This window comes from Cetorhinus maximus, chromosome 1 (assembly GCF_964194155.1).
Source record: "Cetorhinus maximus chromosome 1, sCetMax3.hap1.1, whole genome shotgun sequence".
Lineage (NCBI taxonomy): Eukaryota > Metazoa > Chordata > Chondrichthyes > Lamniformes > Cetorhinidae > Cetorhinus > Cetorhinus maximus.
This window is the reverse complement of record NC_135879.1, coordinates 198,916,581-198,942,400: the sequence shown is the minus strand read 5'-3', so window position 1 is coordinate 198,942,400 and position 25,820 is coordinate 198,916,581. Positions and strand designations below refer to the sequence as shown.

At 45.3% G+C, this 25,820-nt stretch overlaps 1 protein-coding gene across 1 annotated transcript in view; it reads right to left on the bottom strand.

Annotated features, from left to right (window-relative positions):
- The window catches only part of cntfr (ciliary neurotrophic factor receptor), a 358,596-nt gene that overhangs the window by 196,350 nt on the left and 136,426 nt on the right, over positions 1 to 25,820 (bottom strand). The window contains exon 3 of the mRNA XM_078551607.1: positions 5,242 to 5,481. Coding sequence (XP_078407733.1) covers positions 5,242 to 5,481 — 240 coding nt within the window. The remainder of the gene's footprint in view (positions 1 to 5,241; positions 5,482 to 25,820) is intronic.

Sequence of the window (25,820 nt, the reverse complement as noted above, 5' to 3'; positions counted from 1 at the left end):
TGAGCCATGAGGTTACAGACTGTGTTCGAGTACAATTCTGCTGCTGTTGATGGCCCACAGCACCTCATGGATGCCCAGTCTTGAGTTTCTAGATCTGTATGAAATCTATCCCATTTGCATGGTGTTAGTGCCACACAACACGATGGAGGATATCCTCAATATGAAGGCAGGACTTCATCTCCATAACGGCTGTGCGGTGGTCACTCCTGCAGATACTGTCATGGGCAGAAGCATCTGCGGCAGGCAGGTTGGTGAGGATGAGGTCAAGCATGTTTTTCCCTCTTGTTGGTTCCCTCACCACCTGCCGCAGACCCAATCTAGCAGCTATGTCCTTTAGGACTCGGCCAGCTCAGTCAATAGTGTTGCTACCGAGCCCACTCTTGGCGATGGACATTGAATCCCCCACCCAGAGTACATTCTGCCCCCTTGCCACCCTCAGTGCTTCCTCCATGTGGTGCTCAACATGGAGGAGCACTGATTCATCAGCTGAGGAGGGACAGTACGTGATAATCAGTAGGAGGTTTCCTTGCCCATGTTTGACCTGATGCCATGAGACTTCATGGAGTTTGGGGTCGATGTCGAGGATTCCCAGGGCAACTCCGTCCTGATTGTATACCACTGTGCCGCCACCTCTGCTGGGTCTGTCCTGCCGATGGGTTGAATCCTAGGATATTAAAGGAAATAGCTGCAGAGATAGTGGGTACACTGGTAGTAATCTTCCAAGAATCCTTAGATTCTGGAAATGTCCCAGAGGACTGGAAAACTGCCAATTCCTTATTCAAAAAGGGAGACAAAAAACAGGTAACTATAGGCCAGTTAGCTTAACATCTGTCATTGGGAAAATGTTGGAATCTATTATAAAGGATGTAATAGCACAGCATTTATAAATGCATGATATAATCACATAGAGTCAACATGAAGGGGAAACCATGCCTGACAAATTTATTAGACTTATTTAAGGAGGTAACAAGCAGGGTAACCAGTAGATGTAGCCAGTAGACTTGGATGAGGGAAATGAATGTATTATCGCCAAGTTTGCGGATGACACAAAAATAAGTGGGAAGGCAAGTAGTGAGGATGACACAAAGCGTGTACAGAGGGATATAGACAGGTTACGTGAGTGGGCAAAAATGTAACAGATGGAATATAATGCATGCACTTTGGCAGGAAGAATAGAGGAGCTGAATATTACTTAAATGGAGAAAGGCTGAAGGAAGGTACAGCACAGAGGGATTTGGGGGTCCTCATGCATGAATCCCAAAAAGTTGCAGACAAGTTCAGCAGGAATAGGAAAGGCAAATGGAATGTTGGTCTTTATTTCAAAGGGAATGGAGTATAAAAATAGGCAAGTCTTGCTAAAACTATACAAGGCACTAGTTAGACCACACTTAGAATGCTGTGAACAGTTTGGTCCCTTTATCTAAGGAAAGATATAATGGCATTGGAGGCAGTCCAGGGTAGGTTCACACAGTTGATCCTGGATACGGTGGGGTTTTCTTATGGGGAGAGGTTGAGTAGGTTGGGCCTGTAATCATTGGTGCTTAGAAGAATGAGAGGCGACTTTATTGAAACATATAAGATTCTTAGGGGGCTTGACAGGGAAGATGCTGAGAAGTTGTGTCCTGTTGTGGAAGAGTCTAGGACTAGAGGGCACAATCTCAGAGTAAGCGGTCACCCATTTAAGACAGAGATGAGGTGGAATTTCTTCTCTCAGAGGGTTGTTAATCTGTGGAATACTTTAATACAGAGGGCTGTAGAGGTTGGGTCATTAAGTATATTCAAGGCTGAGACAGACAGATTTTTAATCAGTAAGGGAATCAAGGGTTATGGGGAAAAGGCAGGAAAGTGGAATTGAGGGTTAGCAGATCAGCCATGATCACATTGAATGGTGGAGCAGACTTGATGGGTCGAATGGCCTACTTCTGCTCCTACGTTTTATCATCTTATGGTCTATGGGACAGGACACACCTAGGGATGGTGGTGGTGGTGTCTGGGACATTATCTGTAAGATATCATTCTGAGAGGTTGACTATGTCAGGCTGTTGTTTGGCTAGCCTGTGAGACAGCTCTCCGAATTTTGGCACTAGCCCCCAGATGTTAGTAAGGAGGATTTTGCAGGGTCGACAGGGCTGAGTTTGCCGTTGTTGTTTCCGGTGCCTAGGTCGATGCCAGGTTGTCCGTCCGGTTTCATTCCTTTTTTAAGACTTTGTAGCAGTTTGATATAACTGAGTGGCTTGCTAGGCCATTTCAGAGGGCATTAAAGAGCCAGCCACATTGCTGTGTGTCTGGAGTCACATGTAGACCAGACCAGGTATGGACGGCAGATTCCATCCCCTAAAGGAGTGTGATGGAATACTCCTCACTTGCCTGGATGAGTGCAGCTTGCACAACACTCAAGAAGTTTGATGTCGTCCAGGACAAAGCAGCCCACTTGATTGACACCACATCCATAAACATTCACTCCCTCCACCACTGGCGCACAGTAGCAGCAGTGTTTACCACCTACAAGATGCACTGCAGGAATTCACCAAGGCTCCTTTGACAGCGCCTTCCAAACCCATGACCACTACCATCTAGAAGGACAAGGGCAGCAGAAAGATGGGAACACCACCACCTCGAAGCTCCCCTACAAGTCACTCACCATCCTGACTTGGAAACATATCACCGTTCCTTCACTGTTGCTGGGTCAAAATCCTGGAACTCCCTTCCTAACAGCACTGTGGGTGTACCTGCACCACATGGACTGTAGCAGTTTAAGAAGGCAGCTCACCATCACCTTCTCAAGGGCAACTAGGGATGGACAATAAATTCTGGCCCAACCAGTGAAGCCCACATCCCGTGAATGAATAAAAAATACTACCCAGTGACTAGTCTCAGCTACTATTTAAATCAAACACATACATTATTGGATACAAAAACAGAATTACCTGGAAAAACTCAGCAAGTCTGGCAGCATCGGCGGAGAAGAAATCAGTTAACGTTTCGAGCCTTCATGGCCATGAAGGCTCGAAACGTTAACTGATTTCTTCTCCGCCGATGCTGCCAGACTTGCTGAGTTTTTCCAGGTAATTCTGTTTTTGTTTTGGATTTCCAGCATCCGCAGTAGCTTTTAGCTTTTTGTTTTTACATTATTGGATATGTTATTAATTGGAGATGGTGGTATAGTGGCAATGTCCCTGGATCAGTAATCCTGAGGCCCAGGATAATGTTCTGGGGACATGTGTTCAAATCCCATCATAGCAGCTGGAATTTAAGTTCAATTCTGGAATTGAAAAGCTAGTCTCAGTAATGGGTGAGCACTAAATATCATGAATTGTCATAAAGACCCATTTGTTCTTTAGTGAAGGAAATCTGCCTCTTCTTACCTGGTCTGCCCTACATGTGACTGCAGACCCACAACAATGGGGTTGACTGCCACCTGAAATCACCTATCAAGCCACTCAGTTCAAGGGCAATTGGGGATAGGTAAGAAATGCTGGCTCTGCCAGTGATGCCCACATCTCATATAAGATTTAAAAAAAATAGAATTGTATTTCTGTCTCAATGGCAAGGAAAATAACAAAGTTTGCCAGAGCGTTCAATAGCAAAATTTCAGACATCCAATCAATATTGCAGTAAACCCACAAAATTGTTTTTTTTTCCAAGCTGGTATGGCTTCCCAGCGTCAAAGGAGGATAAGTTCTGTACTTATAAATCTCTGTAGTTTTCTTTAACTTTGATACAAATCTACGATGTGTTTGCATTGCTTTAGTATGTCCCGTTCTTGGGCCAACTTCCCTCAAACCCAACCCTTTGCCACATCTCTCCCCCTTTCAAAAGGCCCCAAAAATCCTTTCTCTTTGCCTGTCTGCTTTCATTTCCCCTTCTTTCCTTTTCTCTTCTTCCTAATGTTGTTTTCTGTTATTCTTCTTCAGCCAGTGAAGAGCCCTGATATACCTCTCGGTATACAAGGAGTGCTATAGAAATGTGAGTACATTGTCTAAAGGGTTCTCCTGCGATAGGTTTAAATGTGAGCTTGTCAAGTTGGTAGTATTTCACCGTTGCATTAGAAAATCATGTCTTCAAACCTCACTCTGTGTTTTCAACAAGTAATGTAGGCTGATACTCCAACGAAGTACTGAAGGACTGCTGCTGTAATGGGACAGGTAATCTTTCACAATTTATTGCCATCAAATGCAATGTAACTTTAGGGTAGCTTAGTCATTCCTTCTTGTACACTTCCCCTAGGAGGCCTCACAGCAATCCCCTTCCCTTGCAGAAACCTATACACTTTAGTAATCATGCAACCTAGATTGCTAGTACTTACTGTACTTTATTTCCCTCCAAGCCATTGATCGATTATTTTGAATCATTTAACCTTAATCTACATTTTGTTTGTAGAAATCTCTTCCACTTCCCTTTTGCATCCTTTTTGTTCCCTTATGAGAGAAGCACAGACTTAGCCCAAGCTGGCAACTAAGTTGATCCTAACTCTTTAAATGACAGTATAGGTAGAAAGGATTTCCACCCTACAAATGCTGGAAATCTAAAATAAAAACAGGCTAGAAATACACAACAGGCTTGTCAGTAGATGAAGAGAGAAAAGATGGATTAATGTTTCAGGTGCAGACCCTTCAGTTCTGATAAAGGGTCTATAGCCAAAATGCTAAACTGATTTTTCTATTTATGGTTGCTGATGGACATGCTGTGTATTTTTAGTACACATTTTTGTTTCGTTCTTTAAATAACAAAATGCTCAGTAACTCCATAAGTTGCTGAAAAGGATAAATGCCAACAGATAAAGCTCTGAATCTTACATAATCTGCCTTTAATGCTACACGAGCTGATGGCATCCACCTCCATTTGAAAGGAAAGTCTCAAGTTTCATTTATGTTTTCTATAAAAAAACAATTTATCCTTCAGAATGCACAGAGAATCCCAAAATATCCAATAATTAGAGACATCAGGGGATCTAGTGGGTTTAAGCAAAAGTAAGTGGATTAACACGGTTTCCTTTTACTTTTGTGCCTAGCTGATGTTGTCCTAATGATAAGTGCAAGTTATGACAACACACTCAGTGGTTGCTGCTGAGGTTATTATTGTACCACTGACAGACTTAGTTCCCCCCACCATAAGCCTGTTTTTAAGACTTTTCAGTCACATTATTCCAAGATTATTTATGGACACCGTAGGATAGTTTCCTTAAAGGTGCCACATCTTGATAGGTTCCATTAAAAATATAAACACTTAAAAAGCACTTACTTCCAACTTGGATTGTTATTTGATTTTTCAACCTTCCACTGTGTTTCTCATGGCAGCTATAGGTTCCACTATGTATTGAATCTATGTTTCGGAGGGTGAGGTTGGTGCCTTGAAGAAGCTGGTCTTCATTGTGGCCTATCGCATGCCCATTAAATCTCCATATCACTGAAGTATGACTGTCAGATGTCTCACACTGCAGGGTTACATTGCTGCCAATTCTTTTGTAGTACTTCCTTCCTTCTGAAATTAGAGAAAATATTTATGATGTTACCATAGATACAGAAGTGGAGTTTTTACCCATGCTCCTCCTATTTTCTCCCCTGAAGGTACAGACTTATACAGGGAGCTGCTTTTGCTGGCTCCACCTCCTTACCAATAGCTCATCCAGATGCCCATTTTTGATGTCTGAGCCTAGAGAAGGAATGCTGGCAATCTAACCATCCCATAGGAAGCAGGATTCACTGGCAGGATCTCTGTCTGATTTTTGCACTTATTAGCACGCAGGCCATCAAAACCCCCCCACCTCCATCTCCACTCTTGTTTTTGCTATGATTAGCTATTTTAACTAAAACTGGGCATTGAACCTGATCTGTATGGCATTAGCGTAGCAATAGCCAACATATTAGCCCACTGAATATCTTTCACTTAATCATCAGAAATCTTCTTGCCTGTGTAGTGTGCAGAATGCCCCATTGAGTCATAGAATATAATCTGGATACAACACTGACAAAGCTGAACTTTGTCCATGAAGCTCGTTCCTGAACATTTCCAAAAAATGTTTTTGGAATAACAAGTTGGAAGCTGAAAAATGTTTGATTATCAATGCTGTGAAATTATTCATGGATGATTGATGGTAAGAAATAGTATTGTTTTCCATTTAACTATTTACCTCACATTCACTCTAATTTTTAAAAAAAAAATTATCTTGTTTTATCTCACTCTCTATGTTATTCTTTCATCCATTCACTTGTCTCTATCTTTTATTTTCTCTCTTCTCCTTCCTCCTTCCTAACTAGCTCCCACACTGCAGGGTTACATTGGGATTTCATTAAGAAGCAGCTTTGAAATGTAATCTTACACCACAATGGCATATGGCAGAAGCTTATTGAGTTTGGACAATCAGCAATAGAGATTAAAGGGTTACTTTCAGAATATCACATGGAATGTAGGAGATGCAGAAAAAGCAGGCAGTTTGATTAAATCTTACGATGCTTACTGTCAGGGGAGGAAATAAATGTCAAAGGCATAATTAAAGGCTAGTTTCCCATACTCCATTTTTGAATAAGATCATCAGGAGAACAGGTGGTGATTGCGAAGCCTACTGTTCTTAAGGGCTGCATTAAAGATGTGAACTGGTAAATTTAAGACTTCATCACATAATATCTGGGCTGGAAATGTAGATTATTTAGAAATAAAATAATTTTTAAACCTTTCTCTCACATTTCCATATTTCACAGCATGGATTATTACATATCTGGAATGTCTCCCAATGATTGAAGTGTGTGATGAGAGGTGCTATTATTACAGAAGCATACCAGCTAGCTAAGTTTCCACTATCTTAGGCATCTTTCCTTATGGCTGTGCCAAGAACTAATACAACACAGACTACACCAAAAACGCAAGGATTTTTAGGAACAGATAAAGGTCATTAGGCCCATCAAGTCTCTTCACATTTTTATACACCACTTATCCACAAGCTCACCATATCTTTGAATAACTTCAGAAACAGATTTTAATTGTTTCTTCAGCCCATTTATAGCATAAAGTTTAGTCTCCTCAACCAATTATTTCATTAGTCTTTGTGAAAAAGCTCTGCTGGACTTCCCTTTTTATTCCTACATGTATTTCGGCATTTGAACTCATTGCCATAGTGAACAACCAGCTTTGTCAATTCTCTTCATAATCTTGAAAATTTCATTTAGATCCCCTGGAAGACTCCACATTAGCATGTTGAATGCTAGTGGAAGCATCTATTCTTCAGTAACGCCTTATTGTGCGTTATACAATGTCTCACGTGTGACCTTGTCACAACCATCAGTTTTCTGCCTGCCCCCAAACTGAAAATTCTCCTATGATTTCTTAAGCGAATCATCTTATCTCCTACAAGTATCAAAAAAAATACAATATTATGTGTAAGATATGTGACAGAGGAGCAGAGCTGATTTGTGGTTAGATACTTAACCGGCTTCTCAATCATAGGGAATATAGCACTTGATGATGGAGCTATGCAAAGGCAACTGTAAAAATAATGTTGTTTTCAAAGTTCTATGATTGGATTGCTATAATGATACAGTATGTTGGAGCAACAATGAACAGTGGTACTGAGCGAGCTTGCAGCCACCCTTACACATTCACTTCAGCTGTGCCGTTATGATGAGACACTAGTCAGAGACAAAGGCCTTCACCACAGGCAGTGATAAAAATCAGGAGGATTATCCAAGACACTTGTGGTTTAAGGGTGGAAGCGGTACTCCTGGAGGAGTTACTTCAGGATTGGGGAGGTGGGAGAATGCTGAGTGAAATGCTCCAGGGGTGCACCACTACTGTTTCTAATTCACATCAATAATTTAAACTCACAAAACAAATGCAGCTTGAATAAATGTGCAGATGGTACCAAACTAGGAGAGGCAGCGGAATCAGAGGAGACAGTCCAGAAACTACAGTATGAGCTAGACAAAATATGAAAAGCGGGAGAAACAACAGCAGATGAAATTTAAAACCGTTATTAATGTTAAGTACTGCAAAGAGCAACGGAAAATGAACAAAACACACAGTCGATGAACTGTGCTGAAAATGCCACGGTTAAAGTTGAAAGGGACATTGGAGTCTTCATAGGCTCAATGGCCAACATCTCCAGCAGCAATCAAAACAGCCAATAAAACTTTGAACAACATAGCCAAAATAATAGAATATAAGTCTGAACAAGACATGATCAAGCTCAAAAGAGCTCAATCAGACCACACCTTGAGCACTGGATCCAGTGCTATCACCAAGATACAATGGAGACATTGAAGCATTGGAGGCAGAGATGATCCCTGGTATAAGAGGTCTCAGATATGAAGAAAAACTGGAAAAACATAGACTATACAGCCATGAAAATAGGACTCTGTGACATGATCTTACAAATATTAGAGGTGTCTTAAATAAGATAGAAAATGGTATTGAAAATAAGTTTAAATTAAGTTTCAAGTGAGAACAAAGACCATAGGTGCAAAGCTAGAAAAACAAACGTAGGACTGATATCAGAATATCCTTCTTCAGAAAAAAGGATGACAGTGGAGTGGAAAGCACCTCCATTGCTTTTTCCAGAAATCCATGGATAGGACCTCTGGAGAAAGCAGTGAAGATGAAAACCCTGGAGTTATTTAAGGGTATTCAATGCTATAATGGGAAGAGGGAAAGGATTTAGGATCATTTTGAATGGGTGAACCAGGGTAGACCAAATGACCTAATAATATATAGTGATCTGGGAATATTCTAGTAGTCTGTTAGAGTGATGTCAGTTGAGATCAGATGGCAAGTCAACCTGCAATCAGGTGGTGGGAGAACGCAGGCAGACCCTAAAAGTGGGAAGATCGAGACATTTACTTTAATATCCCATTCAACCAAAACAAGTCTACTTGCCCTACTGCTAGTGAGGCAAGAGTCCTTGTACCATCACCTCCAGCCCCCACCCTACCATTACCAGAAAAAGAGTACAAAGTCTGCTATAACACAATAACAACAAAGTAGTGGAAAAATGAGTTTCACTTGAAATAAAAGACAACGATTATTGATAAAAATTTAAGATGCATCTCTTTGTATTGTTTATAACTGGCTATATCTTTAGTTCACTGATGCTGAATTTTGGCTCCGCTAGACTTCTCAACTCTTGACCACATTACAGCCTTGGTCCAAACATGGATAAAAGAGCTGAACTCAAGAGGGGAAGTGAGAGTGATTGCTCTTGACATCAAGGCAGCTTTGGACCGACCGTGGCATCAAAGAGCCTTAGCAAAACTGATATCAATGGGGATCAGGGGGAAAGCTCTCCACTGGTTGGAGTCATGTTTAGCACAAAGGAAGATGGTTGTGGTTGTTGGAAGTCAATCTTCTCAGTCCTAGGACATCACTGCATGAGTTCATCGGGGTAGTGTCCTAGGCCCAGCAATCTTCAGCTGCTTCACCAGTGACCTTCCCTCCATCATAAGGGTAGAGGCAAGGATGTTTGCTGATGATTACACAATGTTCAATACAATTCGTGACTCCTCAGATACTGAAGCAGACCATGCCCACGTGCAGCAAGACCTGGACAATGTCCAGGCTTAGGCTGATTAGTGGCAAGTAACTTTCAGGCCACACAAGTACTAGGCAATGACCATCTCCAACAAGAGAGAATACTACCTGCACCCCAACATTAACGTCGCTGAATACCCCACTATCAACATTCTTGGGACAGAATTTTCCCGTCGGCAAGTTGGGGGCGGGGCCTGTTCACTGAAGCCAAAATAACGCGGGTTGACGTCGGGGGTAACCCCCGACGTCATCCTGCCCCATTTAAATATTCAGGAAGGTGGGCGGACAGCAAAATCAGCCATTGACAGGATAATTAGGCCAATTAAAGGCCCTGCCCGTCCAACCTTAAGGCTGGTGGGCAGGCCAGGAGGCCTAGCGGGCTTCTGAAAAAACATGAAACCTCATCCACTGGCAGGATAAGGTTTCACGTTTGTTTCAAAAAAACTTTAATAAAGTTTATGTGATATTTATTAACATGTCCCATCTCATGTGACATTGTCACATGAGGGGGACGTGTTAATAATGTTTTTATTTTTCTATTTTTTAAGTTTATAAAACTTTCAGCGCTCTCCCTGAGACAGCACTTAGTCTCAAGGAGCTGTGCGCTCTTTCGTGCGCATGCGTGAAAGAGCGCACTTTGACAGTTGGGGAATCCCTCCCCCTCTGCACAGGAAGCGCATAGCGCTTCCCGTCGGGCAGCCCGCCCACTCAAAATGGCGGAATTTGATGGACTACTCTCCACTTGCCAGGGTGAATGCAGCTCCAACAACATTTAAGAAGCTTGACACCACCCAGGACATATCAGTCCGCTTGATTGGCAGCCCATCTACAAACATTAACTCCCTCCACCACTGATGCACAGTAGCAGCAGTGTGTACCATCTACAAGGTGAACTGCAGGGACTCACCAAGGCTCCTCAGACAGCACCTTCCAATTCTCGACCTCTACCACCTAGGAAAGACAAGGATAGTAAGTGCATGGGAACACCACCACCTGGAAGTTCCCCTCCAAGTAATTCACCATTCTGATTTGGAAATGTATTACCGTACCTTCACTGTCACTGGGTCAAAATCTTGTAATTCCCTCCCTAGAAGCACTGTGGGTGTACCTACACCACATGGACTGCAGCTGTTCAAGAAGGCAGCTAACCACCACCTTCTCAAGGGTAATTAGGGATGGGCAATAAAAATGCTGACCCAGCCAGCAGTGCCGTAAAGGTGAAGGAAAACGTGTATCATGAGCATGAGATGAATATTTTCTCTTCCAAACTTCTCATTTTTGTTTCTCCTTGACTCGCAATACACAATCATACACAAACTTCCTTCTTCCATGATCCTCACTCCATTAAAATCCAAACTCACTGCATTGTCACCGACTCTAGCTCCTTCCCCACCCGCCACCACCAAGAGCTTAAACTGTCCCTCAGTCTTCCTTCCTTAAAATTTTCAGGCGTTTAAAATCCATGCTTAGGTTTAACCTATTTCTAGATTTGCCTAGTGTATTCATATTCATTTCAACCTTGATAGTATTCTGTACAATGGACATCAGCCCTCCATCTTGGGTCTGAGTCAGCCCTTCCATAAAAACACAAACATAATTTTTGTTCAGCTGGCTAGAATTCGCTTTATTCAAAGGTTTATGAATTCATCTTTGATAAAGGGAATCATCTCGATCCCAGAGTCAGTACTGTGGTCAGGTTTGCCAAATGTAAGCTTCTTTTATGTGGTATGAAATGTGACTATTGAGGTTTAAGGGCATGGTTTTGTGGAATGGGTCATAAGGTCATGACCACATTGCTTTTGTACAATGACGCATGTCTGAAATACTGAATAGTTAGCAAATGTAATAATTCAAAACAGTCTTGTGAAAATATACAATAGTAAATATGTTTTTTAACATTAATTTCAACAACATACATATGGCGGAATTTCCTATTCCAGGACTAAGGGCTGAATCTTACCTATGTCGGGCAGGCTGGGCAGGAGCAGGACCGCCCAGTGTAATACATGTTCCGTAGCACTCAGCGCTACCTGTGCAGGCGGGGGAAGGAGGGAGAGTCGGGGCCTACACTCTTTCGCGCACGTGTGGGAAAGAGTGCAGCGGACTTCCTGAGGCACGGAGCTGCCTCAGGGAGATTAAATACATAATGAAACTTTTTTATAAATAAAATGAAAAATTATTTAGACACGTCCCCTCATGTGACAGTGTCACATGAGCTGGGACATGTTTGTCAAGTAAGCAAAATTTATTTATTTATTTTATTAAATCTTCAGTTAAACCTCATCCCACCCGTGGATGAGATTTCCTGAAAAACACGAAGGCTGCTTGGGCTCTCCGCCTGCCCGCCAACCTTAAGGTTGGAAGGACAGTGTTGTCAACAACTTTAATTGCTTTTTTAATAGGCTGTGGACAGTTAGGCGGGCACGCAGCTGCCTTCGGTGCGTGCCTGCCGAATAAAATGTCAAAATGATGCGCGATGATGTAGGGACGCATGCCTGACATTATCACACGTCATTTTACGCACTGGGGTGTCGGGCCCACCCCGCACACCGATGGGGCTATTCTGCCCTAAATTCCTGGCAGGGGCGGGGGCAGAGTGTGTTTCCTGCGGCAGAAGCCATTGGGAATTCGCGCTGTATCATGTGACGCTGGCCTCATTAATTGTGTAGTGGAGGGTTACCCGACATTTCACGTGGTGGGGCAGGATGGATTTTTTAAAAATTCGTTTACAGGATGTGGGCATCACTGGCTAGGTCAGCATTTACTGTGCATCCCCAATTCCCCTTGAGACGGCGGTGGTGAGCTTCCTTCTTGAACTGCTGCAGTCCATGTGGTGTAAGTACACCCACAGTGCTGTTAGGAAGGCAGTTCCAGGATTTTGACCCAGTGACAGTGAAGGAACGGCGACATATTTCCAAGTCAGGATGGTGAGTGAATTGGAGGGGAACTTCCAGGTGGTGGTGTTCCCATCTACCTGCTGCCCTTGTCCTTCTAGATGGTTGTGGTCGTGGGTTTGGAAGGTGCTGTTGTAGGAGTCTTGGTGAATTCCTGCAGTGCATCTTGTAGATGGTACACACTGCTGCTACTGTGTGCCTGTTGGTGGTGCCAATCAAGTGGGCTGCTTTGTCCTGGATGGTGTCAAGCTTCTTGAGTGTTGTTGGAGTTGCACTCATCCAGGTAAGTGGAGTGTATTCCATCACACTCCTGACTTGTGCCTTGTGGACAGGCTTTGAGGAGTCAGGAGGTGAGTTGCTCATCACATGATTTCTAGCCTCTGAACTGCACCTGGTAACCACAGTATTTATATGGCTAGTCCATTTCAGTTTCCAGTCAATGCTAACCCCTAATATGTTGATAGTGGGGGAATTCAGAGATGGTAATGTCATTAAACATCAAGAGGCGATGGTTGGATTCCCTCTTGTTGGAGATGGTCATTCCCTGACACTTGTGTGACGCGAATGTTACTTGCCACTTGTCAGGCCAAGCTTGGATATTGTCCAGGTCTTGCTGCATTTAGACATAGACTGCTTCAGTATCTGAGGAGTTGTGAATGGCGCTGAGCATTGTGCAATCATCAGCGAACATCCCCACTTCTGAACTTATGATGGTTATTGATGAAGCAGCTGAAGATGGTTGGGCCTAGGACACCACCCTGAGGAACTCCTGCAGTGATGTTCGGGAGCTGAGATGACTGACCTCCAATAACCACAACCATCTTCCTTTGTGCTAGGTATGACTCCAACCACCGGAGAGTTTTCCCCCTGATTCCCATTGACTCCAGTTTTGCTTGGGCTCCTTGATGCCACACTCAGTCAAATGCTGCCTTGATGTCAAGGGCAGTCACTCTCACCTCATCTCTGTAGTACAGCTCATTTGTCCCTATTTGAACCAAAGAGTTGAACTACAGATGGCCCGCACCCAACTGTCATAACCAAGCGCCAGATTTAAAAAGTGCCCAGGCAGCGATTTGCAAACCGTTGAGGGAGCAGATAGCCCGAAGAGGACAACGAGGTCCGGCGCTGAAGTTCAGTGATGCCTCCCTGGGCGTCCTGCTTAACCAAGTAGAGGCCAGGAGGGATTCCTCTATCCAGAGGATGGGAGGAGGAGGCTGAGCAGACAGACTAACCCTACATGGAAGTAAGTCTCGAGGGTAATCGGTGCCCATGGCATCCACATAAGGACTGCCCTGCAGTGCAGGAAATACACAAATGACCTCATTCACTCTCCCACTCACCTCACTAAATTATAGAGAGGGAATGAGCCTCAGTGGCAATGTGATAAGGTGATGCCTCATCTCCCCACTGCAGTCCATCTATTGTACAGGTGGAGAGCCCCTGTGGGTTCCTGACCCTTGCACACAGAAAGATCACATGCTGTTTGGGAGCTGGGACTGCAGCGTGGGTGGTGGGGGGGTGGGTGTTGCTGGTGGGGGGAGGACGCAGGGAAGGGATTCAGGCATTGAGGGTACCAGCATGCACCTCTATGAGCCTTATCCTTCTATCTGCATGTTTTAGCCGGTCTGGAGGGTGCTGCCCCAGACCCTTGTGGAAAAGCTGCAGTGCATCAGTCACATGGCACACAACCCAGGGGGCTATTTGTAAGACTGGAAGCGTGAGAATGATACATGAAACCCAATAGCTCTCAGCGCCATCTTCTCTCTTTTTGCAGGAAAAGTTAAGCCAGGATAGGCAAGAGAGGGAGAAGACAGGAGGTGGCTAGCCAGAACGTAAGAAATAGGAACAGGACTAAACCATTTAGCCGCTCGAGCCTGCTCCGCCATTAAATAAGATCATGGGTGACATTCTTGTGTTTCGATTTCCACATTCCCATCTAACCCCGATAACCTTTGATTCCCTTGCCTAACAAGAATCTATCTACCTCTGCCTTAAAAATATTCAATGACCCCGCCTCCACCACCTTCTGAGGCAGAGAATTCCAAAGTCGCACAACCCTCTGAGAGAAAAAAATTTGTCCTCATCTCTGCCCTGAAAGAGTGACCCCTAATTTTAAAACAGTGCCCCCTAGTTCTTGATTGACCCACAAGAGGAAACATCATTTCCATGTCCCTTCCACGTCCACCTTGTTCAAGGCTGTTCAGGGTCTTGTAAACTTCAATCAAATCACCCCTCACTCTTCTAAACTCCAGTGGAAACAAACCTAGTCTGTCCAACCTTTCCTCATAAGACAACCCACTCATTCCAGGTATCAATCTAGTAAACCTCCTTTTAACCGCCTCCAATGCATTTACATCCTTCCTTAAATAAGGAGACCAAAACTGCACACGGTATTCGAGGTGCGGTCTCACCAATGCCCTTTGTAACTGAAGCATAGCATCCTTACTTTTATGCTCAATCCCTCCCATTATAAAGGATTGCATTCCATTGGTCTTCTTAATTACTTGCTGTACCTGCATACTAACTTTTTGTGCCGTATGTACTAGAACATCTAGATCCCTCTGAACGTCAGAGTTATGCAGAAAAATGCAGTCTACATTTAAGTAATGCTCTGCTCTTTTGTTCTTCCTGCCAAAGTGAACAACTTCACATTTTTCCACATTAAACTCCATTTGCCAGATCATTGCCCACTCACTCAATCTATCTATATCCATGCAACCTCCTCATGTCCCCTTCACAACATACTTTCCTGCCAATCTTTGTGTCATCTGCAAATTGAGCTACTATGTCTTCACTCCCCTCATCCAAGTCATTGATGTAAATCGTAAAAAGTTGAGGTTCCAGTACAGACCCCTGTGGGACACCATTCATCACATCATGCCAATCAGAAAGATCCATTTATGTATACTCTCTGCTTTCTGCCAGCCAGCCAATCTTCTCTCCATGCTACACTACACTATGCACTTTTATTTTCCATAATAACTTCAAAAGCCTCAACAACTTCGAGGAGTGGGCAGCTCAGCTGGCAGGGGTAGAACAGGACAGGGATTGTGGAGATGGAGAGGTCAGCATGCGACTTCCATCCAGTAAGGATCCATGCATGTCATATTGAAGCCTAAGGGTCACACGCTCCTCCATGTTGAAGGCAGCCCATGCAGTCGCTCGCTCTGTCCTCTCTCACTTACAGGTGCCAGCAGGAAGAAGGCAAGGCCCAAAGGTGATGAAGCCCTGTCCAAAGGTGACAAGCCCACAGAGGACCGAGGACATTGCGGAGGAAGGAAATGCACCTGTAGAGGTGTCACAGATGTCACCTGCACCCTCCACCAGCCTCGAGACACACAGCTTGGTGGGTACTAGATCTAGCTCAGGAAGGGTCTCACATTCTGGTGGTCACTGCATGGACACGTGCCTGCAGCAGGAGGAGGCAGCCAATCTCACCGGCATTGGGGGAACTGCTGGGGAGGAGGCATCTGTGATGGGCCTCTACGATCGGCCGTCCACAAGATGCTGGTGAGGCAGCAAGAGGCGAGGGAACATCAGGCAGAGATGGTGAAGACCCTGAACAGGCAGGCACCGGAGATGGAGGAGTCCGTCCGCCTGTTCTCTGATGAAGTGGTGCCAACTTGTGCACGTATAGAGGTCTCCATGGAGAGGGTAGTGGACTCCATGGATATGTGCACTCCACCATAGTAGCCATGGGGGCGCTTTTGCAGTGGCCAAGCAAGAGTGGGATGGGGCATGTGGAGGGAGGTTGAGGAAGGAGCCCTCAGGCACCCAAAGGGAGGAGGAGTGCCATTGGACACCCCTGGGACCTCCACTCAGGACTCTCTGAGGGTGTCTGGCCCTTCTGAATCTCCCCTTGCCTGTGACTCCTTCAGCCTCGTCCTCTGTCAGCGCAGGGGGAGCAGCCGCCCCACAGCAGAACAGCCAAAGTAGGCTGGGGCTCTCCAGGCCTCGGGTCTCCAGAGGACGGCTGCCAAGGTCATCCCAGGCAACAGGGTAAACTGGTCAGCAGGCTGCCTCCACCCTGTTGCGGGTGTCAGGGGAGAAGTGGTAGGGAAAGAAAAAGATCGGGGTTAGATGGGAATGTGGAAATTGAAACACAAGAATGTCAGCCATGATCTTATTGAATGGCGGAGCAGGCTCGAGGGGCTGAATGGTCTACTCCTGTTCCTATTTCTTATGTTCTTATATTCTTGCTGGTCACCTCCTGTCTTCTCCCTCTCATGATTTTACTTTGGGCGCACTATGATTTTTAAGCTTATCACACTCTTGTAAATAAAGAACACCTGCACTTTAATCATGCCTGATGTGGTTTATTTGTGATGTAGTCCTTAAGCCTGTGTGTGTGTGTTGCCCAGCCCTCCCTGCTCATCTTCAGGGATACCCCAGGTTGGCCCGAAATCAATCATGTGCAGGGAGGCAAAGGTATTTGCCAGGGCCCGTGCGAGCCATGTGTAAGAAGCCTCCCGCACATGCTGAGCCTTTGCACTTCACACTCTCATCTGTCCCTAGGCCCTAACATTACAAGTACAACTGGGGTTCCCCTTCAGTTGTCCAGTTGAGCTGACCTGCATCTCTACCCACACCCGATGGTCCAACTCCCACGCAGCATCACGAGATCTCCACCATGAGGCTTTGCATATTAGCTTGCAGCCATGGTGGTGGTCATTTTCCAGATTGATTCTAATACCTTTTGCTCTGCCTCATCAACTTCACTCACCCACTCCATCCTTGCCCTCTCCCATAACTATTGATCCCCCCATTAAATACTCCCCACGGTTAGCCTTCAACCCTCCCCCATCACCCTCCATCCCATGCTGGTCAATGTTGAAGTCCCCTACCTTCCCAAAGAGCCCACCCCCAGCATAGTAGATCTGCCTCTCATCATTCTACTGACCCCCAGAATACATTTCTCATTGCATCTCCCCTCCAACAATCCTCAGTGCCCCTTCAACTGGCATCGCAGGAGCCTCCCCTTTTCACCCTACCGGCTCCCACTGCCCCCATTAACCCTCACCATCCCTTACTATCACCAATTCCCTGAGTATCACAGAATCTTTAGAGTGCAGAAGGAGGCCATTTGGCCCATCGAGTCTGCACTGGCTTGCTGAAAAAGCAATCTACCTAATCTCATTCCCCTGCCTTATCCCTGTAACCTTGCACATTCTTTCTTTTCAGATAGCAATCCAATTCCTCTTTGAATACCTTAATCGATCCTGTCTCCGCCACCCTTTCAGGAAGTTTGTTCCAGACTTCAACCACCCTCTGGGTGGAAACATTTTTCCTCACATCACTTCTACTCCTTTTGCCCATTATTTTGAACCTGTGCCCTCTCATTCTTGATGTACACTTGAGAGGGGACAGTTTCTCATTATTTACTCTGTATATACCTCTCAGGTTCTTGAATGCATTTATCAAGTCTCCTGTCAACCTTCTTTTCTCCAAGGAAAACAGACCAAACTCTCCAATCTATCCTCATAGCTACAGTTCTTTATCCCTGGAATCATTTTTTGAATCTCCTCTGTACTCTCCCCCATGCCTTCACATCCTTCCTCAAGTATGGTGCCCAGAACTGGATGCAGTACTCCAGATGAGGCCTAACTAGTGTCTTATACAAGTTTAACATGACCTCCTTACTCTTGTACTTAATGCCTCTATTAATAAAACATAGGATACCGTATGCTTTATTAACTGCTCACCCAACATGCCATGCCACTTTCAATAACTTATGCACATATACACCAAGGTCCCTTTGTTCCTGCACCTCATTTAGAGTTTCTCCCTTTATTTTATATTGTCTCTCCACAGTCTTCCTGCCAAAATGAATCACCTCAAACTTCTCTGCACTGAACTTCCTCTGCCACTTGTCTGCCCGTGCACCATCATGTCTTTGTCCTTTTGAAGTTCAAAACTATCCTCATCACAGTTAACAATGCTTCCAATCTTTATATCATCTGTAAATTTTTGAAATCATGCCCTGCACTCCACAATCTAGGTCATTAATATATATCGACACTGACCTCTGGGGAACCCCACTACAGACCTTCCTCCAATCTGAAAAACAACCATTTAACACTACCCTCCATTTCCTGTCACTCAGCCAATTTCTTATCCAAGTGCCTACTTTCCCTTTTATTCCATGAGCTAGAATTTTGCTCACAAGTCTGTTGTGTGGCACTGTATCAAATGTCTTTTGAAAAGCCATATGCACAACATCAACAACATTACCCTAATCAATCTTCTCTATTACGACCTCAAAAAACTCCAGCAAGTTAGTTAAACATGATTTTCCCTTATTGAACCCATGCTGGCTTTCCTTAATTATCCCACACCAGCCTAAGTGATTATTGATTTTCTCCCAAACTATAGTCTCCAGAAGGTTCCATACCACTGAAGTCACACTGACAGGGCTGTAGTTGCTGGCATTATCCTTGCATGCCACAAGGGTGTAACATGCGCTATTCTCCAGTCCTCCGGCACCACCCCTGTGTCTGAAGCAGACTGGAAGATTATCAGCAATGCCTCTGAAATTTCCACTCTCAATTTCCTCAGTATCCTTGCATGCATCTCATCCAGCCCTTGTACCTTATCAATTTTAAGTAAGGATAACCATTCTAACACCTCCTCCTTCGCAATTGTAAATTCGTCAAGTGTACCAGTTACCTCCTCTCTCGCCTTGACCTGGGTTGCATCCTCTTCCTTTGTAAAGACAGGTGCAAAGCATTCATTTAATACCTCCACTACTACTCCTCCCTCCACATGCAAGTCTCCTTTTTTATCCTTAATTGGTCCTACTCTTTCTTTTACCACTTATTATTTACATATTTATAGAAGACTTTGGGATTCCCTTTTACGTTAGCTGCCAGTCTCTTTACATGCTCTCTCCTTGCTTTTCTGATTAGTTTTTTTTCACTTCCCCTCTGATCCTTCTATTTTCAGCCTGATTCTCCATTGTATTTTCTACCTGACACCTGTCATATGTGTACTTCTTCCTTTTCATCTCCACCTCTATTTCTCTTCATCCAGGGTGTTCTGGATTTATTTGTCTTCCCTTTCCCCTTCAAGGGGACATACCTTGACATTGCTTGCAATACCATCTCTTTGAAGGTAGCCCATTCTTCAGCCACCGTCTTTCCCGCCAACGTTTGATTCCAATTCACTCGACTCAGATGCATTCTCATCCCATCAAAGTTGGCTTTCTCCCAACTAATTATCCCTGCTCTGGATTGCTCCTTGTCCTTCTCCATGGCCAACCTAAACCTTATGATACAATGGTCACTGTACCCTAAATACTCTCCCACTGTTATTTGATCCACTTGGGCCAACTCATTCCCCAGGACAGTGCCTGCCCTCTCATTGGACTGGAAACATACTGCTGCAGAAAATTAACTTGAACACATTCCAGGAACTCACGCCCCTCTTGTCCCTTTGTACTATTCCTATCCCAGTCTATATTTGGATAATTGAAATCCCCCATTATAATTGCTCTATAATTCTTGCACCTCTCTGTAATTTCTTTGCAAATCCATTTCACGAGTTGGTGTATATACTACACCGATCAATGTTATAGCACCTTTTTCATTCTTTACCTCTAGCCAGAGACATTCTGTCTTTGACCCCTCTGGAATATTCTCTCTCTCCAGTACTGTAAAACCCTCTTTAATCAATATTGCCACTCTCCACCCCCCCCCACCCCCCTTTTCTTCCTTTCCTGTCTCTCCTAAATACCTCGTACCCAGGAATATTTAACGCCCAGTCCTGCCCTTCTTTGAGCCAGGTCTCTATATAGCAATAATATCATTGTTCCATTTGTCAACCTGTGCCTGTAGTTCACCAATCTTATTAACTACACTCCATGCATTCACATACACGCACATTAATTAGGCTTTTTAACTTTCCCTCTTGCTCTGACCCCATCTAATGACATACTATTGCCCACTCTAGTTCTAGCAAACTCTCCAAGTATTCTATTTACCTTGATATTACTCTCCGATATATCCTCCTTATCAGTTAATATTTCTCTACTTCCCAATGCCAGTTTTTCTCCTCTCCCCTCTGAATTTCCCCTCAGGTTCCCATCCCCCGCCAATATAGTTTAAACCCTCCCCAAAAGCACTAGCAAACCTCCCTGTGGAACATTAATCCCAGTCCTGTTGAGGTGTAACCCGTCCTTCTTGTACAGGTCCCGCCTGCCCCAGAACCGGTCACAATGCCTTAGAAATCTAAAGCTCTCCCTCTTACTCCATTTCTCCAGCCACATATTGAACTTCTCAATCTTCCTATTCTTATGCTCACTAGCATATGGCACTGGGAGTAATCTTGAGATTACTGCTCTTGAGGTCCTGCTTTTCAATTTCCTTCCTAATTTCCTAAAATCTGCTTTCAGGACCTCGTCCCTTTTCCTGCCTATGCCGTTGGTCCCAATGTGAGCCATGACCTTGGTCTGTTCACCGTCCCCCAAAAGAATGTCCTGCAGCCGTTCTGTGGCATCCTTGATCCTGCCACCAGGGAGGCAACATACCATCCTAGTGTCACATCTACCGCTGCAGAAACACCTGCCTGCTCCTCTAGCCACGGAATCCCCCACCACTATAACACTTCCACTCTTCCTCCTCCGCTCCTGTGTAGCTGAGCCACCTGTGGTTCCACAAACTTGGCCTCTGAGGAACCATCTTGCTCACTACCATCCAAAATGGAAAAGCGGTTAGAGAGTGAGATAGCCTTGGGGGATTCCTGCACTACCTGCGTGATTCTCTCAGATACTCTGGTGGTCACCCATTCCCTCTCTGCCTGTGTACTTTTAGCTGCGGTGTGACCACCTCTCTAAACGTGCTGTCTACATAATCCTCGGCCTTGCAGATGCACCACAGTGGCTCCAGCTGCTGCCCAAGTTCCACAACTCGGAGCTCAATTTTCTGCAGCTGTTGACACTTCCTGCAGATGTAGTCATTGAGGGCAATTTGTGCCTGCACAAATTCTCACATCCCGCAGGATGCATATTCCACATGGCTGAGATACACTGACATACCTTAAACTTTATATAGAGTGTTTACTCACCTGTCACTCACCAATCATCACCTCCTCTCCCTCTCGTGCCTCTTTATAAAATCTCGCTGCTCTCTCCCTCTTGTGCTCTTTTATCTCCTGGGCTCCTCCCTAGTTCCCTATGATGTCACACTTGATTTTCTGCTAATCTGGTTGGTCCACTGAGACCCACCACCAGCACCACAGCTAGTTCCTTTTGAACTCCTGGCTCCTCTTGTGCTCCTTTTTGTATGCCTTCCAGGATGCATCTAGTGACAGCACAGACCCTCCCCTCTGAACCCCTTTCCCCTCTTTCCCCTATGCCTGTTCACACCTGCGCACACTGCCCCCACGCCCATTCACCCTTGCACATACCCCTCATGCCTGTTCATACCTACGCACCCCCCCATGCCCAGTCATTCCTGCACCCACCCCCATAACTGTTCACACTTACACAACGTCCCCCCACGACCCCCCATTCCAGCATGGCCCTATCCAGCCTCCTACTCCACACCAGTTCACCCATTCAACTGCCCCCACAGCATCTCTCTCTTTCTCCTGCCATCCTCAACCTCCCCTGGTCCCCTCTAGGTCTCCACACCCACCCCACCTCTTCATTCCTCTCCTCCCCGTCTAATCCCACCCCACTGAGTACAGCCCATCACCGCTCAGCAGTACCTCCTGCAGGCGTCTACCTGCTGCTTGAAGATCTACCTCCTGGAAACTGCTACAGTGAGAAGATCCGTGTGGTTGATGCTCCACCCACCCACTGCTGTACATGGTGTTCCAGGGTCCGGTCGCTGGGGGCCTCCATCTTCCATTCCGAACTCCACAGGATGCCCTAGGCCTTCTTCAGGTAAGTGTCGGCATGTACACACCACGTTAGTCCAGATGTGTTTTGGACCAGTGTGATTTCCCGCTGGTGGCGCAGATGTTAGGGTGAGGGGGGAAATTCTGGTCAGGCCTTCAGCTGCGTCCCATTAATGGGATGCAAATTGGTTTCACGCCGACCTCTGGCGGGAATTGTGACCCGCATGGCAGGCGGGAGCGGAAGGTTCTGTCGGTATAAGGCGACAGCGGAAACCAAATTTTCAACTCTCACCGCATTGTCACCGCACTCCCCCCCGCCGCCCACCATTAAGCCTGTTGCAGCGGGTGGGAGGGGGGTGGGGTGCGGGGAGGTGAGACTGGAAAATTCCGTCTGTGGTTTCCACAGAGAAACACAGAAATAAAAGCAGAATTTGAAAGCTGCAAGGTACAATGCTGAGGCTGTGGGTCTATCCTACTACAAAATGTGGAAACTGTCCCTTTTGATGTTCAGACCGTCAACAATTTTCTCCAGAATAATTGGGTGTAGTAATGATTTGTAAACGTATAGGTCAAGCCATTGTCACTGCAATCACTTCCAAATGGTAATTTGGACTTTTATCTAACTTGGACAAGCAAAGACTTTCAACAATCTGGTGAAAACCAATTAGGATTTTTAACGAGAGCATTTAAAAAAATATACCTATGTAAAATCTAAATTTGAAACTTCGAATTGACTTTTGTCCTCAATTTTCTGACAGATTGTGGTTTTGGTGTAGATTTGTGTGATCTTTATGAATGCTTCATTTATTGATGCCCATTTTAAAACAGTCACAGTCTCTAACAATAACTTGAAATAATGAATGCAGACTTATGCAAAAGAAAGGCCTTTTCTAACCTGCAAATCAGTTTTGCTGAAGCATTTTGAACCGATGGGAGGCAAATGCAAAATAACTCAGTGTGAATTCCCTTAAACTGACCTCTGAAAAGCAGTGTCAGACGACCATGAAAAGGTACTGCAACAGCACCTTGACTTCACATTGGCCGCAGGGTACAGAGCAAACTGGGAATGATTGAAACATCATTTTAATTTCTATACTCTTCCTTCTTCTTAGGTCTGCAAGTCAGAGTGCATTGTCTCCAATTCTATACCTCTTTCTCAGGTCTTCGAAAACCATGGATCTCCTTAACTCCCTCAGTCTTCCGCTCCTCTCAAGTCTTTAGACTGCTAAAGTGCAAGACTTGGATAGTTTAAACATAACTTTCTGGCTTTCCTTTTAACTCACATGATACGTTCAGCCTTGATAGCATACTGCATCGGGGTTGAGGGGGAAGAATTGGTCTTGAGCGGTGATCAATGAAAACAAAAATCGAGTAGGATGTAAAATAGACTGCCAATTCTTCATTACACATTTTGTGATATTGTCTCATGATTAAATGCAGCCCATGTAAGTCCTAACCTTTCAATTAGGTTTCTTATTATTACCTGAAATCTTTTTTAATCATGGAGAAAGAACATAATAGCATGTAAAAGTACACAGGTTTTAGTGTCACAGTAGCAATAATTTCCACTTGTCTTTGCTAGTACTAAATATTTCTGGATCATGAAAAATAAAGGAAGGAAGGACCTGGGGCTGAAGTCACAAGGGGAATGACAGGGCTGTAAGAAAGGGGTTGACGAAATGGCTGCATGCTCAAAGCATGGGTGCGATACAGTGACATGTGCTGAATTGAAGAGAACAATTTACACTGGGCAGGTTTTTTCAGATGAAAGGGTTTCCCACCCCACCGCCTTAGTTGGCAGGGGTGCATTCCCCACCGATCACAGCAGCCCTGCAGCCATTTAACACTCCAAGGCGCATTAATTGGCTGGAAATGGGATTTTCACCCCTCACTTGGGTAGAGGTGCTGCCTCAGAGAGCTACCAGCCAATCCTAGTAATGCCAGTGGCAACAATGGCCAGGACTGGGACTACAAGCAGACCCCAGATTCTAAGTCCCGGAGACCAGGGCCAGGTAAGTATGGGGGTCTCATAATGGGGAAGGGTTGTATGGTCTGGGGGAGTGGGGAGAGATGGATGGGTGTCTTGTTGGAGAGGTTGGGGGCTGGGGTTTGGGTGGTGGTGGGAGAAAGCACCCATGAGGGGCAAGTCTTGGGGGTGATTGGAGGTGGCCTCGAGGAAGGTCCCCCCCTCAACCAACACCCCCCCACCCCCGTCCCCATGCTTCTTGCTGGAGGCCTGAGGAGGGTAACTGACTAAGCTTCCCTCCCCACCCCTTAACTCTTATGTCTAGCCTCAAAATTGCGAGCATGCAAGAAGTGGCCCTAAAGTGGCCATTAATTAGCCATCTAAGGGTGTTAATTGGGGAGACAATGGATGGCCCATCCTAGGCCTTGCCTGCCAGCCCCCACAAAATTATGGATTGGTCAGGGGCAAGCGAGAAGGCCATTCAGGGAATCTTTTTTTTATTAATTCACGGGATGTGAGCTTCCCTGGCTGGGCCAGCACTTATTGCCCATCCCTAGTTGCCCTTGAGAAGGTGGTGATGAGCTGCCTTCTTGAACCGCAGCAGTCCATGTGGTATAGGTACGCCCACAGTACTGTTAGGAAGGGAGCTCGAGAATTTTGACCCAGCGACAGTGAAGGAAAAGTGATGTATTTCCAAGACGGGATGGTGAGTGAATTGGAGGGGAACTTGCAGATGGTGGTGTTCCCATCTGTCTGCTGCCCTTGTCCTTCTAGATGGTAGTGGTTGTGGGTTTGGAAGGTACTGTCTAAGGAGCCTTGGTGAATTCCTGCAGTGCATCTTGTAGATGGTACACACTGTTGCTACTGTGCATTGGTGGTGGAGGGAGCGAATGTTTGTGGCTGTGGTGCCAATCAAGTGGGCTGCTTTGTCCTGGATGGTGTCAAGCTTCTTGAGTGTTATGGGAGCTGCACTCATCCAGGCAAGTGGGGACTATTCCATCACACTCCTGACTCGTGCCTTTTAGATGGTGGACAGGCTTTAGGGAGTCAAGAGGTAGGTTACTTGTTGCGGGATTCCTAGCCTCTGACCTGCTCTTATAGCCACAATTTTTATACGGCTAGTCCATTTCAGTTTCTGGTCAATGGTAACCCCCAGCATGTTGATAGCCGGGGCGGGGGGGGGTGGATTCAGTGATGATAATACCATTGAACGTCAAAGAGTAAAAATTTACATTCTCTCTTGTTGGAGATGGTCATTGCCTTACACTTGTGTGGCGCGAATGTTACTTGCCACTTGTCAGCCCAGGCCAGAATATTGTCCAGGTCTTGCTGCATTTGGACATGGACTGTTTCAGTATCTGAGGAGTTGCAAATGGTGCTGAACATTGTGCAATTATCAGCGAACATCCCCACTTCTGACCTTATGATAGAAGGAAGGTCATTAATGAAGCAGCTGAAGATGGTTAGGCCTAGGGTACTACCATGAGGAACTCCTGCAGTGATGTCCTGGAGCTGAGATGACTGAGCTCCAACAACCACAACCATCTTCCTTAGCGTTAGGTATGATTCCAACCAGCGGAGAGTTTTCCACTGATTTCCATTGATTC